A 14,605-nucleotide genomic window follows, 5' to 3' on the forward strand; every position below is an offset into this window, starting at 1 on the left:
GGGCCTCCCCAGTGGTACAGCGATTGAGCGCTTGGTTGCGAAGCTACCCGCAGCCTCTGCAGTGTCGGTTCGATCCCTGGCTGCTCCCCAGCCACCAGAGGAGGGTCCCACATGGTGCGCAGACCTCTCCTGCCGCCCAGACCTCTCCTCCACGCTGCTCCCCTCAGCAGTGTACTTCGGTCCTTCTGCCTGCTCTGCTTCCCGCTCTGGCTCTGGTAAATTCTCTCACCCTCCTGAGCTTCTGACTGTACCCAGTGCTTGAATGAATAAATAAATAAATAAATAAATAAATATTTAAAAAAAAAGTAATCTTTGTCACAAAGATGGAGGAAATGGACAGAATCTTAGTTCAAGGTAAGTAAAATCAGAAGGCTATCTTCAGGAACTAGAGGAAAAGAAAAACAAGAGCTAAGATAATTCACAAGTAAAGATATACAACATCATGATTTTGATGCTGAATTTGATATGCAGCTTAGAAAGATGCCTTAGGAATAGCAACCTAGATTATATGAATGAGGGAGAGATTTAGATAGGTGTTGATTCTTTGTAATTTATACATCCCTAATCCCTTATCCTTTCACTAATAATAAACAGGCTTAATAGCAAGTTTAAAATGTTAAGGAAGGGGAAGTGATACCAGATTACCCAAAAGGAAACAAAGGGGTGTAAGGAGGGATATATGAGTTGAACAGTAAAGTTTACCATAAGAACACAAGTATACAGGTGAAGGGGAAAAATAAACAGGAACAAAAAGATCTCCTTATTCTCTTTAAAAAAAAAAAAAAAAAACTTCATTGAATTATTTAACTATTATTTGGGAGCTTTCTATGTGCCCAGCATTGCTGCTATAATAAAAGAGTTGATAATCTGGTGCTGGGATGGACACTCAGAGTACAGTGAAAAAGTGAGGGTGATGGAGACATGAACTAGTTTACTATGTTTATAAAGATCAAAGAAATGGGCAGAATCTTAGTCCAAAGTACATACAAAAATAACAATCTAAGCCAAGACTGGTGGAGGAAACAGCAAAGGCTTCAAAGTGGCATTAATTATTGCTTAAGCTAAGAGTAGGCAGAGCCAGATCATGAAGTGCTTTGTTTGCTATGGCAGGAACTATAACAGGTGCTTAAAATAGCTTAACTCAAAGGAACAACTATCAGGAGAACCAAGCAAACTGTGTCCTGGTCATTAGAAAACATACTCTTGGACCATAGTCAACAATTACTAAGTGTCTATTTTGTGCCAAGCACTAGGCCAAGCACTGTGAATAAAAGTGAAGACAGACAGACATAAATCCCTCATGGAATTTACTGTCCAGTAATAAGACAGACAGATAGGCATATATATATTGTATGAATATTATAAACTATGTAAATTCTATAAAGGAAGAATTTTTAATATGCTTTATCTAATTATTGGGCAAATAATTACCTTTTTTCCCAGTGATTTTTAGGGTAAATTGTGCATTTATGAAAATGTTATACTGTCTATAATTGACTTGTAAATACTTCAAGTGTAGGCAGTGCGACATATACATACATTAACTAGGGATAATTAACTAGCATTTCAAGTGTTTTTTTTTTAAAATCACATTCTAAGACTAATTAGTAGCCTTTGAAAGAACTCAATCATGAGTCAAATTCTATAAAACACTAGAACAACCTCTGACTAGCATTCTCTGAACCTGCATCATACAGTTTATTAATGAGCCTAAGGTTTATAAAAAATAATCTTTCATTGAGGGAATAAGCAGATTTCAAGATTGGCTCTACACACAGATCACTGGGAAGTCAATAGTGGCACCCCCATGCCTGTAGAACAGGGAGCAAGAAACTGGCAAGCCCTACTGTGCACAGATAACCTTTATGGCACTCTCAGCTGCCACTTAATAGTGCATTTTCACACCTCATTCAACTAGAAAGCCAGCTGAATCTTGATGTTTAGAATACAGCTGGCTGAATCTACCTCAAGCAGCTTTTTCAGGCAAGGTACTTGTCGGAGTACCAAAAGGGTAGAAAGCTGAACTTCCACAAGCTTGCAAAAACAAATTCTACAGCTATTTTTGTTCTGGCTTGTTAAAAAACAGGTATATGAGTGGCAGACTTCATTCCAAGATTTGTTTTCATTGTGACATCCCACCAGGGATGTTACATAATCAAAATGTTCAAATTGGTTTAGGTCAGTTCAAATGTGAAAGGGAGCTGATCTATACAATCTTTTCATTCCTCTTGTATATAGAACACTTTACGTAACATCTAACAGTCATTTCCTAATTTTCTAAAAGTAGCTTAGTACAAAAACAACCTTAAAAAGCTAACTATCACAAAGCAAGAAACAGAGAAAAAGATAAATGTCCATTTTTTCTTTACAGATTTCAAAGGAGAAACTTACCTAAGATGCAAAAGTTTGGGAAAAGACAAAGACTGGGAAGAGCCAACTGTATGGTCATACTGAGGTTCAGATCTAGGAAGCAAAGATATCTATTAGTGATTTAATCAAGACATAAAAATTTCCCTATAAAGAAAAATTTTTGTCCCCCCAAACTAATTCAAGAGCATTACTGTCTGCCCTTATTTGGTTTGCTTTAATCATATAAAAGATCCTTGATTAAGGCCTACTGGTTTCTCTGAATTTTTTAATAAAATTCGATTTCACTCTTAAAAGGCATAAAATCTAATACATAGAGACTATCGGGGCCTCCCTGGTGGCACAAGGGGTTAAGACACAACCTATGAAACTGTCTGGAGCCTCTGCAGCACGAATTTGATCCCTGGCAGCCAGGGAGCAACACACATGGTGCAGCAGACCTCTCCTGACTTGCCCGCTGCTCCCCTCAGCAGTGTATTTCAGTCAATCTGCCTATTCTGTTCCCCACTCTGTCTCTGGTGAATCCTTTCCCTCCCACGCACCTCTGGCCTGAACCTCAATTCTTATAAGAGTAAATAAATAAATCTTTATAAAAAAAGAGAATATCAGAGATTTCAATATAACCCCTCCATGTAAATTTCAGAAATATTCATAACAAGTCACACAAAATCATTACCTTAGAGTAATGACAGGAAGAGGTGGAGATGAGAGGAGTTTCTTGAACTGATGTGTACTTATAACTTCCCCATCAAAGTTCACTTCCCACATCCTGGAGCCAGGACGAGCACAATATATCAGAGGCTGCTGGTTCACAGAACACCTTCCAGGGAAGAAACAAGCTCCATATTCTCCATCTCTTTCTTTGTTTCCAATTTTCCAAAACTTTTCTCTAATACACCAAATAAAAGAGAAGCACTTTTCTTACAAAAATCCGAAAGAACAATGACACTACCAATCAACATGGCTATAATAACCCACCCACAATGTCCTCTCTCATTCATATAAACAATATACAGTAAAGAACAACAAATGGAAAGGTCAAAAAGGGGTCCAGCTCTCACTTGCCATTAACTCTGTGACAGGAAACTGTCGCAAATCACTTCTATTTGTACTTAGTTTATTATCCACAGAATGAGAGGATAGCAATTGATGTGAAGGCCCCTTTCAAATCTAAAAAATGAATGCTACCAAACCATTTCATGCATCCTTAAATTCTGCTATATGCTTTCCAAGTCACCTGTGGACACTCCATGGGAACGACTAATCACCATTCCAACCTTGTCTCTAAACCACTTCTCTGCCACAAACATCAAATAAATTCCTCACTCCTCAAAATGTCAAGTCTTTTTAAAACTCTGTACCTTGGAATATTTTGTTCTCTTATGATTGTATGAGCAAGATATATAAAATAGCTTAGCACACTGCCTGGGAACATGGAAGGTAATGAAGATGGAAAGAATATTCTTCCTAAAAAGGGATCATGCTCAGCGAAATAAGCCAAAAAGAAAAAGAAAAATACCGGATGGTCTCACTCATAGCAGGAATCTAGAGAACTTAAATAAGGGACCAGGAAAATGAATATAAGAAAGTGAAAATCAAAATCAACAGAAAACTGAACCAGAGACACTTTTTGGGGGGTGGGGGGCGGGAGGGGAAGGATTGGGGTCAGAATGGGGCGTTTGCAATTGTATGGGGGAATATAAAAATAAAATTTATTATTTTTAAAAAAAAAAAAAGAATATTCTTCCTAAAAACTTCTAATTTTTTATGATTTAGCTCCATCATTCTTTCTTGACTCTTATAATTTCAAGTACATGTGTCCCATGCTACATTTTCATAGAACTTACCACATTACATGTGGTAATTGTGTCTAACTGCCAGTAGTTAATGACATTCTTCAGAACAAAAGCCATTTATTAGTCCCCTTGAGTTGAGTTCCCAGTGTATAGCACAGCATCTGGGGCCCACAGAATGCACTCAATACATAGCAGTGCTCAATATATCAGCATGTTTCCTTGAAGAATGAACTATTGGGTTGTCAGAAAAGTCATGACACATTTTTGCTTGAAAAACGTAGAAAAAATACATCATGACTTTCCAGTAACCCAGTAATATGCTCTCCAGTGTGGATTTACTATGTGACCTTAAAAAATTCAATAAATATCCCTGTGCTTAATTGCTTCATGAAAAAACTGTAAAATCAGCTTTACTGTAAGAACATGTATGTGAATCTGAAATATGCAATATAAAGAGTAATGGTTTATTATTCATGTTCCTTATTTGGGAAATAAAATGTATTTACTTATTTTATACTCTATGCAGTGCCTAACATAGTTCTAAGGATCCAGAGGAGAGCAAAGAGTTTTTGCTAAGTGAACAAATACACTCAATTCACATTCTGATTTACATGCTCATTAATCTGACTTTCTACATTTTCAACAATATGTGACAGGCATAAAGCTGAGTATTTTATATACTTAGTTAACCCTTAAAACTATCTCTATATCCTGGATGTGTCAAAACTCATAAGGTTTTTAAAGTGGCAGAATCAGAATTTGAAAACAATGTCAGGTTCCATCAGCCAATGTTCCTTCCTACACTTCCTATACTATACCACTGTTCTTTGTTTCTGTTTGTTTTAGTTCCCCCTGGGATCAACCCTGTTGGCTAACAGTACTGACAGAAAGTAGGCAGTAGCTAGAGAGAGAAGCAAATTCACATATTAACAATTTGGGCAGTTTTTAGTAGCTTCAACTTATAATAAAAAAAAAAAGGTTGTTGAAAGAATATAAATTGATGAAAATAAAAAAAATTAAACACAAATTAAAATTTCAAATTATTGTATTATCTATATCCTCCCAAACTGGTAACAGAAAGTGGGCATTTCTAAAACATGTCATTTCAGCAGCAGGTTTTACATTATTCTCATAATCAACTCTAGTCTCACTAAAATGGGAAAACAGTGATTAATTAGCAGCGCTACCACACAAAGGGGGAAAAAAAACCTTCACTTATTTAGCTCTTTCAGTCTTTCATGTGTACCCTTTCACCAAATTCTCAAACACCAACCAATAGGGTGTTTTTTGTTTGTTTGTTTGTTTTTTAAGATTTATTTATTTATTTATATTTTATTTATAAAAGCACTGGGTACAGTCAGAAGCGCCGGAGGACGAGAGAATTCACCAGAGCCAGAGCGGGGAGCAGAGCAGGCAGAAGGACCGAAGCACACTGCTGAGGGGAGCAGCGGGCGGCAGGAGAGGTCTGCACGCCATGTGGGACCCTCCTCCAGTGGCAGGGGAGCAGCCAGGGCTCCAACCGGCGCCGCAGAAGCTGCGGGCAGCCTCACAACCCAGCCCTCAACCGCTGCGCCACCGGCGAGACCCTAGGGTGTTAATTCAATTCAGCGTTTTGATCACTTGTCAGAATTTTAGCTAATTTTCTGAATAGGGCTGTTTGGTAAACTTGAAAACCTATAAAGAATAGTTATAAACTTTGTGAAGCTAACAAATACTTCACCAAAATCTCAAGGGTACAGTTAATAGCCAAAGATCCATGGGTCAAAGGTTGAAGTAGGAGGTAAGTGGGATTAGAGAAGGGTAACAAATCAAGAAAGGTTCTAATCTTGTCTGTTTTGTCCCTGCTGTGTGATATTAGGCAAGCTCTTTAACTCACTAGACAAAGGTTTTCAGACTGCAAATATGAAAGGGTAACACTTGCTGATTTCTGTATTAACTTCATCACTGATCTACAGTCTGAACTAAGTCAGAACCAAGTGAATCATCCTTCCTTCCAATTCCATGTAAACTGACAGCTATGTCTCCTGTTTCTCAAGCTGTTCATCTAGGTTCTCTGATTCCAGACACCTGCCAGCTGCTATTACTGGCCTCCTTCTCATGTGACCTTGCCATTCCAAGAAAATAAAACAAATACATTTTCTCCTCATTCTTCTCTCTACCATCCCTGGCAGTCAGCATAAAGTCTTTTTTTTTTTTTAAACTCTTTTTTTTTGTAAAAATTTATTTATTTATTTGTTTGTTTGTTTGTTTATACATACAAGCACTGGGTACAGTCAGAAGCGCAGGAGGGTGAGAGAATTCACCAGAGCCAGAGCGGGGAGCAGAGCAGGCAGAAGGACCGAAGTACACTGCTGAGGGGAGCAGCGGGCGGCAGGAGAGGTCTGCGCGCCATGCGGGACCCTCCTCTGGTGGCCGGGAAGCAGCCGGGGATCGAATCGGCGCCGCAGAGGCTGCGGGCAGCTTCGCAACCCAGCACTCAACCGCTGCGCCACCGGGGAGGCCCTCATATGCTTTCTTTAAATGAATACTTCACTGTGTATGACATTTAAGGCCATCACTCTCAATATGGTACCAATTTACCTTCTTTTTCTCCTACAACTCAAGTTAGACTGGCAGGTTTTGGAATATGCCTAATTCTTTCTCACTTTCCCCCATCAAATTCTATTTCTTCCTACTAGAATACTCTCTCATATCCCTCTTCCTCCAAACTCCACATAGCAAAAATCCTCACCAAGATTACAGAAGTTTCCCTAAATCATGTACAGTGTTAGAACCAATGTTACCTCAATTAGAAAAAGATGTTAAAATTAAATACAACTGGGCCTCTCTGGTGGCATAGGGGTTAAGTCTCAGCGCTGTTACGCTATCTGCTACAGCCTGAGTTCGATCCCAGGCCAGGGAGCTAACCCACATATGGCACAGCAAACATCATCTGTCTTGCCCGCTGCTCAGTGTATTTAGCAGTGTATTTCAGTAGATCTGCATGTTCTGCTCCCCACTCTGTCTCTGGTGAATCCTCACACCGTGCCCTCCAACCTCTGGCTTACACCCCAGTTCTTCCATGTATAAATAAATAAATCTATCTTTAAAAATAAATAAATAAATAAATAACACTGTTCAGAGGTCTGGGGAGAAAAAAAGTTTCCTCCTCCCCCCACCATAAAAAATTATTGAAGCTAGGGCCTCCCCGGTGGCGCGGTGGTTGAGTGCTGGGTTGCGAAGCTGCCCACAGCCTCTGCAGTGCCAGTTCGATCCCTGGCTGCTCCCCGGCCACCAGAGGAGGGTCCCACATGGCGCAGACCTCTCCTGCCACCCGCTGCTCCCCTCAGCAGTGTACTTCAGTCTGCCTGCTCCTGGCTCTGGCTCTGGTGAATTCTCTCACCCTCCCGTGCTTCTGACTGTACCCAGTGCTTGTATAAATAAATAAATAAATAAATCTTTAAAAAAAATTATTGAAGCTAACTAGTGGGTTCATTGGGGATCATTACACAATTTTCTCTTTTCATGTATATTCTCAAGATTCTCCATAATAAATGTTTAAAAGAGGGATGGTCCTGAGGAATATAGCAGATGGGCAAACAACAACAAAAAAAATGCCAGTGACTACTTCCCTATAGAAACAACAAAAAAAATGCCAGTGACTACTTCCCTATAGAAACAATAGCTGAGGAACTTCAGCACAGTGATACATAATATTCATTTCCTATTCTGTCCTGGTATTTCACAGCTACCACTAACAGACACACTACTTGGCCGGCCATTCGTTGGAACTCTGGTCCCAAGCTTAATTTCTGACAAAGAATTACTCGGTATTTTTCATCCTTTTTTACGCTTTAGTAAAAATCTATTAAATACACAACAAATTTAAACAACTAAATAAACTCAATAGGAAGACTTTCTAATCATTTAGTCTTCCCTCATGGCACTTAGGCCATGTGTCACAGGAGAGCTAGTTGAATACTTCTCTTAGACACATACCGGACGGTCTCAGTTTCCTCTCACTCCTCTCTATTCTCTAACATCAGCTTGCACACAGCTGGTCCCTAATTAATATCTGTATAGTTGAATTGAGGGGCATGGGCTACAGGATTTCTAAAGTCATGTCCACTTCTACCATTCTATATATCTTATGACTGCTGTTTCATCAATATACCTCTCAGTGTCACACAAGAAGGATCGAGTAAGTGAAGATACAAGTAGTCTTCCATCCAAATAATCTAACTGGACAACACAGGAGTCAACGGTTGTTATTGTTTGAACAGGAAACATCACAAAAGCAGCAGCTACCTAAATGGGACATGACAAAGAAATAAAATTTATCATTATATATACACAGAATTGCTTTCTCTTTACAGTAAGTTAGCCATTGGCAGAATTCTTCTTTTCCACCAGGACCCTATACAGAAATAAGCCAATGAGAGAGAAATGCCACACATATCTGATATTAACAGCCTGGGAGTAGAGGAACAATGAGAGATTGTCAACTCTGCTTGACAACAGATTGGGTGTTTTGTTAGGGTGATCTGAGCCTCAATCCCTCTCCTCTAACCATAACTATGGCGGGAAGCCTGGGGACCCACACAGCTGAGCAAAATCCAGGGGGTGCTTTAAGATTCCATTCATAATTGGTTACATACACCATAGACCAGCGAGAAATATTAGGAGTCCCGACAGTTGATGCCATATGTATGTTTGCTATTTTAATCACATGCTAATAAGCATGTTTTCTTTCTTAATAGCCGCATATAAAAGAAAGATTGAGTTAAGTGAGCCACACACATGAAATAGTGCAAATTACTGAAGTTAGAGGGAAGCCATCAGAGAAACCACTGTGCAACAGTACCTAGATAAGCCAGGCTACTTTATGTACCACATATAAATAAGTCTTCCCAAAATTAATCATCTGGGCTCTAGATCAGTTCCCCAAGAATATAGTAGATAAAATCGTGTCCTTTAAAGAGGATGTGGAGAAAAAGGAACTCTCCTGCACTGTTGGTGGGAGTGCAAACTGGTCCAACCACTATGGAGAGCTGTGTGGAGATTTCTGGGCCTACTAAACATAGAGCTTCCATATGATCCAGCAATTCCACTCCTAGGTATTTACCCAAAGGACACAGAAACATCAATTCCAAAAAGCACCTGCACCCCTATGTTTATAGCAGCACTGTTTACAATAGCTAAGCTTTGGAAACAACCCACATGCCCAAAAATAGATGACTGGATCAAGAAGATGTGGTACATATACACCATGGAATTTTTTTTTCTTTTTTTTTTTTTTAATTTTATTGTTATATTCCCCATACAATTGCAGCCCCCCCATTCTGACCCCAATCCCTCCCCTCCCACCCCCGCCCCCCTAAAAGTGTCTCTGGTTCATAGTTTTTTGTTGATTTTGATTTTCACTTTCTTATAGTTATTCATTTTCCTGGTCCCTTATTTAAGTTTTCTAGATTCCTGCTATGAGTGAGACCATCCGGTATTTTTCTTTTTCTTTTTGGCTTATTTCGCTGAGCATGATCCCTTCCAGCACCATCCATGTTGCTGCAAATTGCATGTGTTTATCTTTTTTGAATGCTGAGTAATATTCCATGGTATATATGGACCACATCTTCTTGATCCAGTCATCTATTTTTGGGCATTTGGGTTGTTTCCAAAGCTTAGCTATTGTAAACAGTGCTGCTATAAACATAGGGGTGCAGGTGTTCTTTGGAATTGATGTTTCTGTGTCCTTTGGGTAAATACCTAGGAGTGGAATTGCTGGATCATATGGAAGCTCTATGTTTAGTAGGTCCAGAAATCTCCACACAGCTTTCCACAGTGGTTGGACCAGTTTGCACTCCCACCAACAGTGCAGAAGAGTTCCTTTTTCTCCACACCCTCGCCAACATTTGTTGTTGCTAGTTTTTTTAATATGTGCCATTCTCACTGGTGTAAGATGGTATCTCATGGTAGTTTTGATTTGCATTTCCCTGATGACAAGTGATGTTGAACATTTTTTCATATGCCTGTTGGCCATTTGCATTTCCTCTTCAGAGAAGTTTCTTTTAAGCTCTTCTGCCCATTTTTTGACTGGATTATTTTCTTTGTTGTTGTTGAGTCTCATCAGCTCTTTGCAGATTTTTGTGATCAGTCCTTTATCATTAGTGTTGGGTGCAAAAATGTTCTCCCAGTTGGTGGGGTTTCTCTTTGTTTTTGTTATTGTCTCTTTTGCTGTGCAAAAGCTCTTTAATTTGATGTAGTCCCAGCTGTTTATCTTTGCCTTCACTATCACTGCTTTGGGTGATGTGTCTGTAAAGATGTCTTTGATGTGCAAATCACGTAGTGTTTCGCCTGTATTTCCTTCTATATATTTTATGGTTTCAGGTCTTATGTCTAGTTCTTTAATCCATTTTGAGTTGATTTTTTACACCATGGAATATTACTCAGCATTCAAAAAAGATAAACACATGCAATTTGCAGCAACATAGACGGCGCTGGAAGGGATCATGCTCAGCGAAATAAGCCAGAAAGAAAAAGAAAAATACCGGATGGTCTCACTCATAGCAGGAATCTAGAAAACCTAAATAAGGGACCAGGAAAATGAATAACTATAAGAAAGTGAAAATCAAAATCAACAAAAAACTATGAACCAGAGACACTCTATGGGGGGTGGGGGTAGGGGAGGGGAGGGATTGGGGTCAAAATAAGGGGGTTGCAATTGTATGGAGAATATAAATATAAAATTTATTTTAAAAAAAAATCATGTCCTTTAAGTGACACCTTATATCTCGCCCACATACACAAAGAACTGAACTGGTTCTCACCTTTGCTTGTTTAGATGTGTTGAGTTTGATGGCAGAAACTTTCCCTGTATGATCACCTACAAAAACTCTAAGAATAGCTGTATCCCAACAAAGAGCTGTAACTTTTCGGCCTTTGTGTTCTGAAGACACACAAATTCGTTCTGGTTTCCCACGACGCTCTTGATTTAATTCCCAAACAACCACAAGACCTTGACTGCAAGAATTGAATCACCAAAGTAAATTTATGGCAGTGGTGAAAAGGGTACATACTATATCACAGTATCAACTATATTAAATATAATTTAACATAGAAAACTTTTGTTCTTCAGAAAAAAGGAAGTAGAAAGCCAATGCCCTTGCTTTCACCAATAAAACCAGGCTAATGGAGAATTTACATGTTCTAAATTATCTCTATTATCTTTCATTTAAGGTCACTGAAATGTAGTTGCTGCAAATTAGCACTGTTGACAAACATTAGGGGGACTGTCCATCTTGGTTTGCCAGGGAATGGCAAGTTCCCCCATGACACAGGACTTTCAGTGCTAAAGTGGAACAGTCCTAAGCAAACCAGGATGGCTGGTCATCCTAACATACAACTACATCAGTCAATTTAGAATGCATTTGGAAAATATCAGTTTTGAAATAGTTTCTCACCTGGTAGCTACAGCAACATAATCATCATCATGTAAACAACAGGCAATCTGAGAAATTGCACCTTCCTAGAGCATAAAAGGAAACATATTAAGCAGCTCCTCAAAAAAGGACCATTTTTTTTACTCTTCAGTTTCAAGTTTTACATTCTTCTTTTAATTCAAAGCGTTATTTATAATGGAGAAATGTGCATTTATGAAAAATACTCTGAATGATGTATGATAGGGCAGTCCCTTAACCTTACCCTGTGTTGAAGAAAAAACCTGTGCTTCCAACCTTCTTTCTGAATGAGATTGAGTCCTCCTCCTGAGCTGCCCAAAGCCAACCATTTCCGAGACACAGCTATGCTTGTGCACTAAAAAGCATAAACAGACAAGTATAAGGTCATCATGGTCTCTTAACTAAATAAAACTATTCACTGGAAATACTGAGATCTGTGAACCAGGTTCCTCCCCCAACTCCACTCTCTACCCAGATGGACACCACATAATGACACTCATTTTCTCATTCTCATATAATGGAAAATACAGAAGAAAGAACATTTTGGTTTTAAATTTTTAATTGAACCTCAAAATGGCTGAATAGCAGAATTGTATGAATGAGCAATTTTCCCTTGATGAAAGCCAGTTATAGGCCATTCATCTTTTGTGTATTTTGCCTATGTCATTCCAATCCTGGAAGATCAAATAAGTCTCCAGGGGATAAAGCAACCACTTGAATCATTTGTTCACTTAAATCATTTCCAGTTTATATGATTAGCACAAAACACCCACCGCTCTCAGAGCAAGGGAGACTGCAGAGGACGAAGATGAAGGTACTCTTATGTCTCCCCACACGCTCAGCCTACTGGTTCTTCTCCTTCACCACAAAAAAGCAGTGGCCATGCTTTGCCCATACTGTTCCCAATGTCCTGGCAAAGATTACTGGATGGCTGACAGACATTCCCAACCTTCTTCAATCTTGTTGTTCTCCACTATAGGAGCTGGAAACCATAAGCTTTCACTTATCAAGTTTGTCTTGCATCTGGGGGAGCCAAGTGACTTAACTACATTAATACAAAGCCTGCTGGGGCCTCCCCGGTGGCGCAGCGGTTGAGCGCTGGGTTGCGAAACTGCGCACGGCCTCTGCGGCGCCGGTTCGATCCCCGGCTGCTCCCCGGCCACCGGAGGAGGGTCCCACATGGCGTGCAGACCTCTCCTGCCGCCCGCTGCTCCCCTCGGCAGTGTACTTCGGTCCTTCTGCCTGCTCTGCTCCCCGCTCTGGTGAATTCTCTCACCCTCCCGCGCTTCTGACTGTACCCAGTGCATGTATAAACAAAACAAACAAACCAGCAAACAAATAAATAAAGCATGCCTCTATTAAAAAAAAAAAAAATACAAAGCCTGCTGGAGTGACTTGAAAGCTTTACCATCCTAGATAAAAAGGTGAGTCTAAAGATAAGAAAATATTTGTCCTTAGCCCTCTCTTTTGCTTGAGATGCTAATGGGGACATGAAGACAGAAACCAAGACATTTACTGTATTTACAACCATGACCAAAAGCCAATATAGGGATGATGGTAGAATAGGAAACATGAAGAGCCTGAGTGTTCAGGAATATCATTAGGTGACTATACAAAACCCAGAAACACTAACCTATAACAAGGTTATAAATCTTTCTTGCTTACACACTTATTAGTAAGATATTCTATAACTTGCGCCTGAAAAAATATCTGACTGATATTGACCCTCAAAATTGCTGTCATATTACTTTTCCTGTTACTTCCTATTCTCCCTTTGCTCAGAGACAAGAAAGGTATTTTGGGATAGGAGCAAGAAGTCTCAAGAACAATTTTGGAATTGGTTATGAGATTTTTGTTTCTACCCATGTCATTCTTAGATTTAATCAAAAGAACTCAGGATTTGAAGAAAGCACATCCTCTCTCCTTCAGAGCTAACATCTTTTGCTCAGTTCCTTAAAACAGAAGATACGTCAAACATATGTTTTTTACAATGAGCGTAGTATAAGTGCAATAGTTCATGTTGCTCAAAATGTGAAGTAGTATACTCATTTATACATTTTAACTTCAAATACATTACTTTCTGAGAGAAGACAGAAAAACAAATGAGAAAAAATATTTAGCAATCAATATCATGGATTCCAAATATGGGACAGAAGAATTTAAGTAACAGTTCAAAAATAGGTCAAGAAAGAGCTATGGGCCTTACCTCTATGTAAGGTATGTAAGGTATGTAAGCACAGGTAAGAACACCCAAGGTTCTATAAAACACAAGGAACTGGGGGGCAGGGGCACATGTAACAAAGAGCACACAAAAATACGAATACAGAAATAAAACTGATACAAGGATTAAGAAATTCACCTTTAGGGGCCTCCCCGGTGGCGCAGCGGTTGAGCGCTGGGTAGCGAAGCTGCCCGCAGCCTCTGCAGCGTCAGTTCTATCCCCGGCTGCTCCCTGGCCACCAGAGGAGGGTCCCACATGGCGCACAGACCTCTCCTGCCGCCCGCTGCTCCCCTCAGCAGTGTACTTAGGTCCTTCTGCCTGCTCTGCTCCCCGCTCTGGCTCTGGTGAATTCTCTCACCCTCCCATGCTTCTGACTGTATCCAGTGCTTATAAATAAATAAATCTTTAAAAAAAAAAAAAAAGAAAGAAATTCACCTTTAGACGACTGGAGTCCAGTCTCAGGGCTGAAAGTAATGGATCCAGAGACTCAAATTCTGCAAGAACATGGCTGTAGGACTCCGGTATCACTGGCACAAAAGTCATTTAGCCAGAAAGTTGAAACTACGTTGAGTAATAGGCACAGGATTCCTTACTAAAACCTGCAAAACAATGTAAGACACTTGCCATTATGCAGCATTCCACTAATGAATATATGAAGAACAGAGAGTATCATGGTAGTGGGACAAGAATCTCTACTCTGGATATGATTAGCATCTAGATGGAAATAAATACACATAGGTATCATTGTATGAAACAGTCAACTATACTGCTAACATTTCCTAACTCTA

The 14,605-nt window shown here is 39.6% G+C and overlaps 1 protein-coding gene across 1 annotated transcript in view; it reads right to left on the reverse strand.

The window, feature by feature from the left end:
- Positions 1 to 14,360, reverse strand: part of HPS5 (HPS5 biogenesis of lysosomal organelles complex 2 subunit 2) — a gene marked incomplete at both ends in the record, with an annotated part of 41,965 nt that extends 27,605 nt beyond the window's left edge. Inside the window, 7 exons of the mRNA XM_084243422.1 lie at positions 2,392 to 2,463; positions 3,044 to 3,256; positions 8,317 to 8,450; positions 10,967 to 11,159; positions 11,600 to 11,664; positions 11,841 to 11,951; positions 14,253 to 14,360. Of these exons, the coding sequence (XP_084099548.1) occupies positions 2,392 to 2,463; positions 3,044 to 3,256; positions 8,317 to 8,450; positions 10,967 to 11,159; positions 11,600 to 11,664; positions 11,841 to 11,951; positions 14,253 to 14,360 (896 nt within the window). The remainder of the gene's footprint in view (positions 1 to 2,391; positions 2,464 to 3,043; positions 3,257 to 8,316; positions 8,451 to 10,966; positions 11,160 to 11,599; positions 11,665 to 11,840; positions 11,952 to 14,252) is intronic.
- Between the last annotated feature and the right edge of the window lie 245 nt (positions 14,361 to 14,605).

Source organism: Talpa europaea (assembly GCF_964194135.1).
Source record: "Talpa europaea genome assembly, chromosome: 1".
NCBI classification, from domain to species: domain Eukaryota; kingdom Metazoa; phylum Chordata; class Mammalia; order Eulipotyphla; family Talpidae; genus Talpa; species Talpa europaea.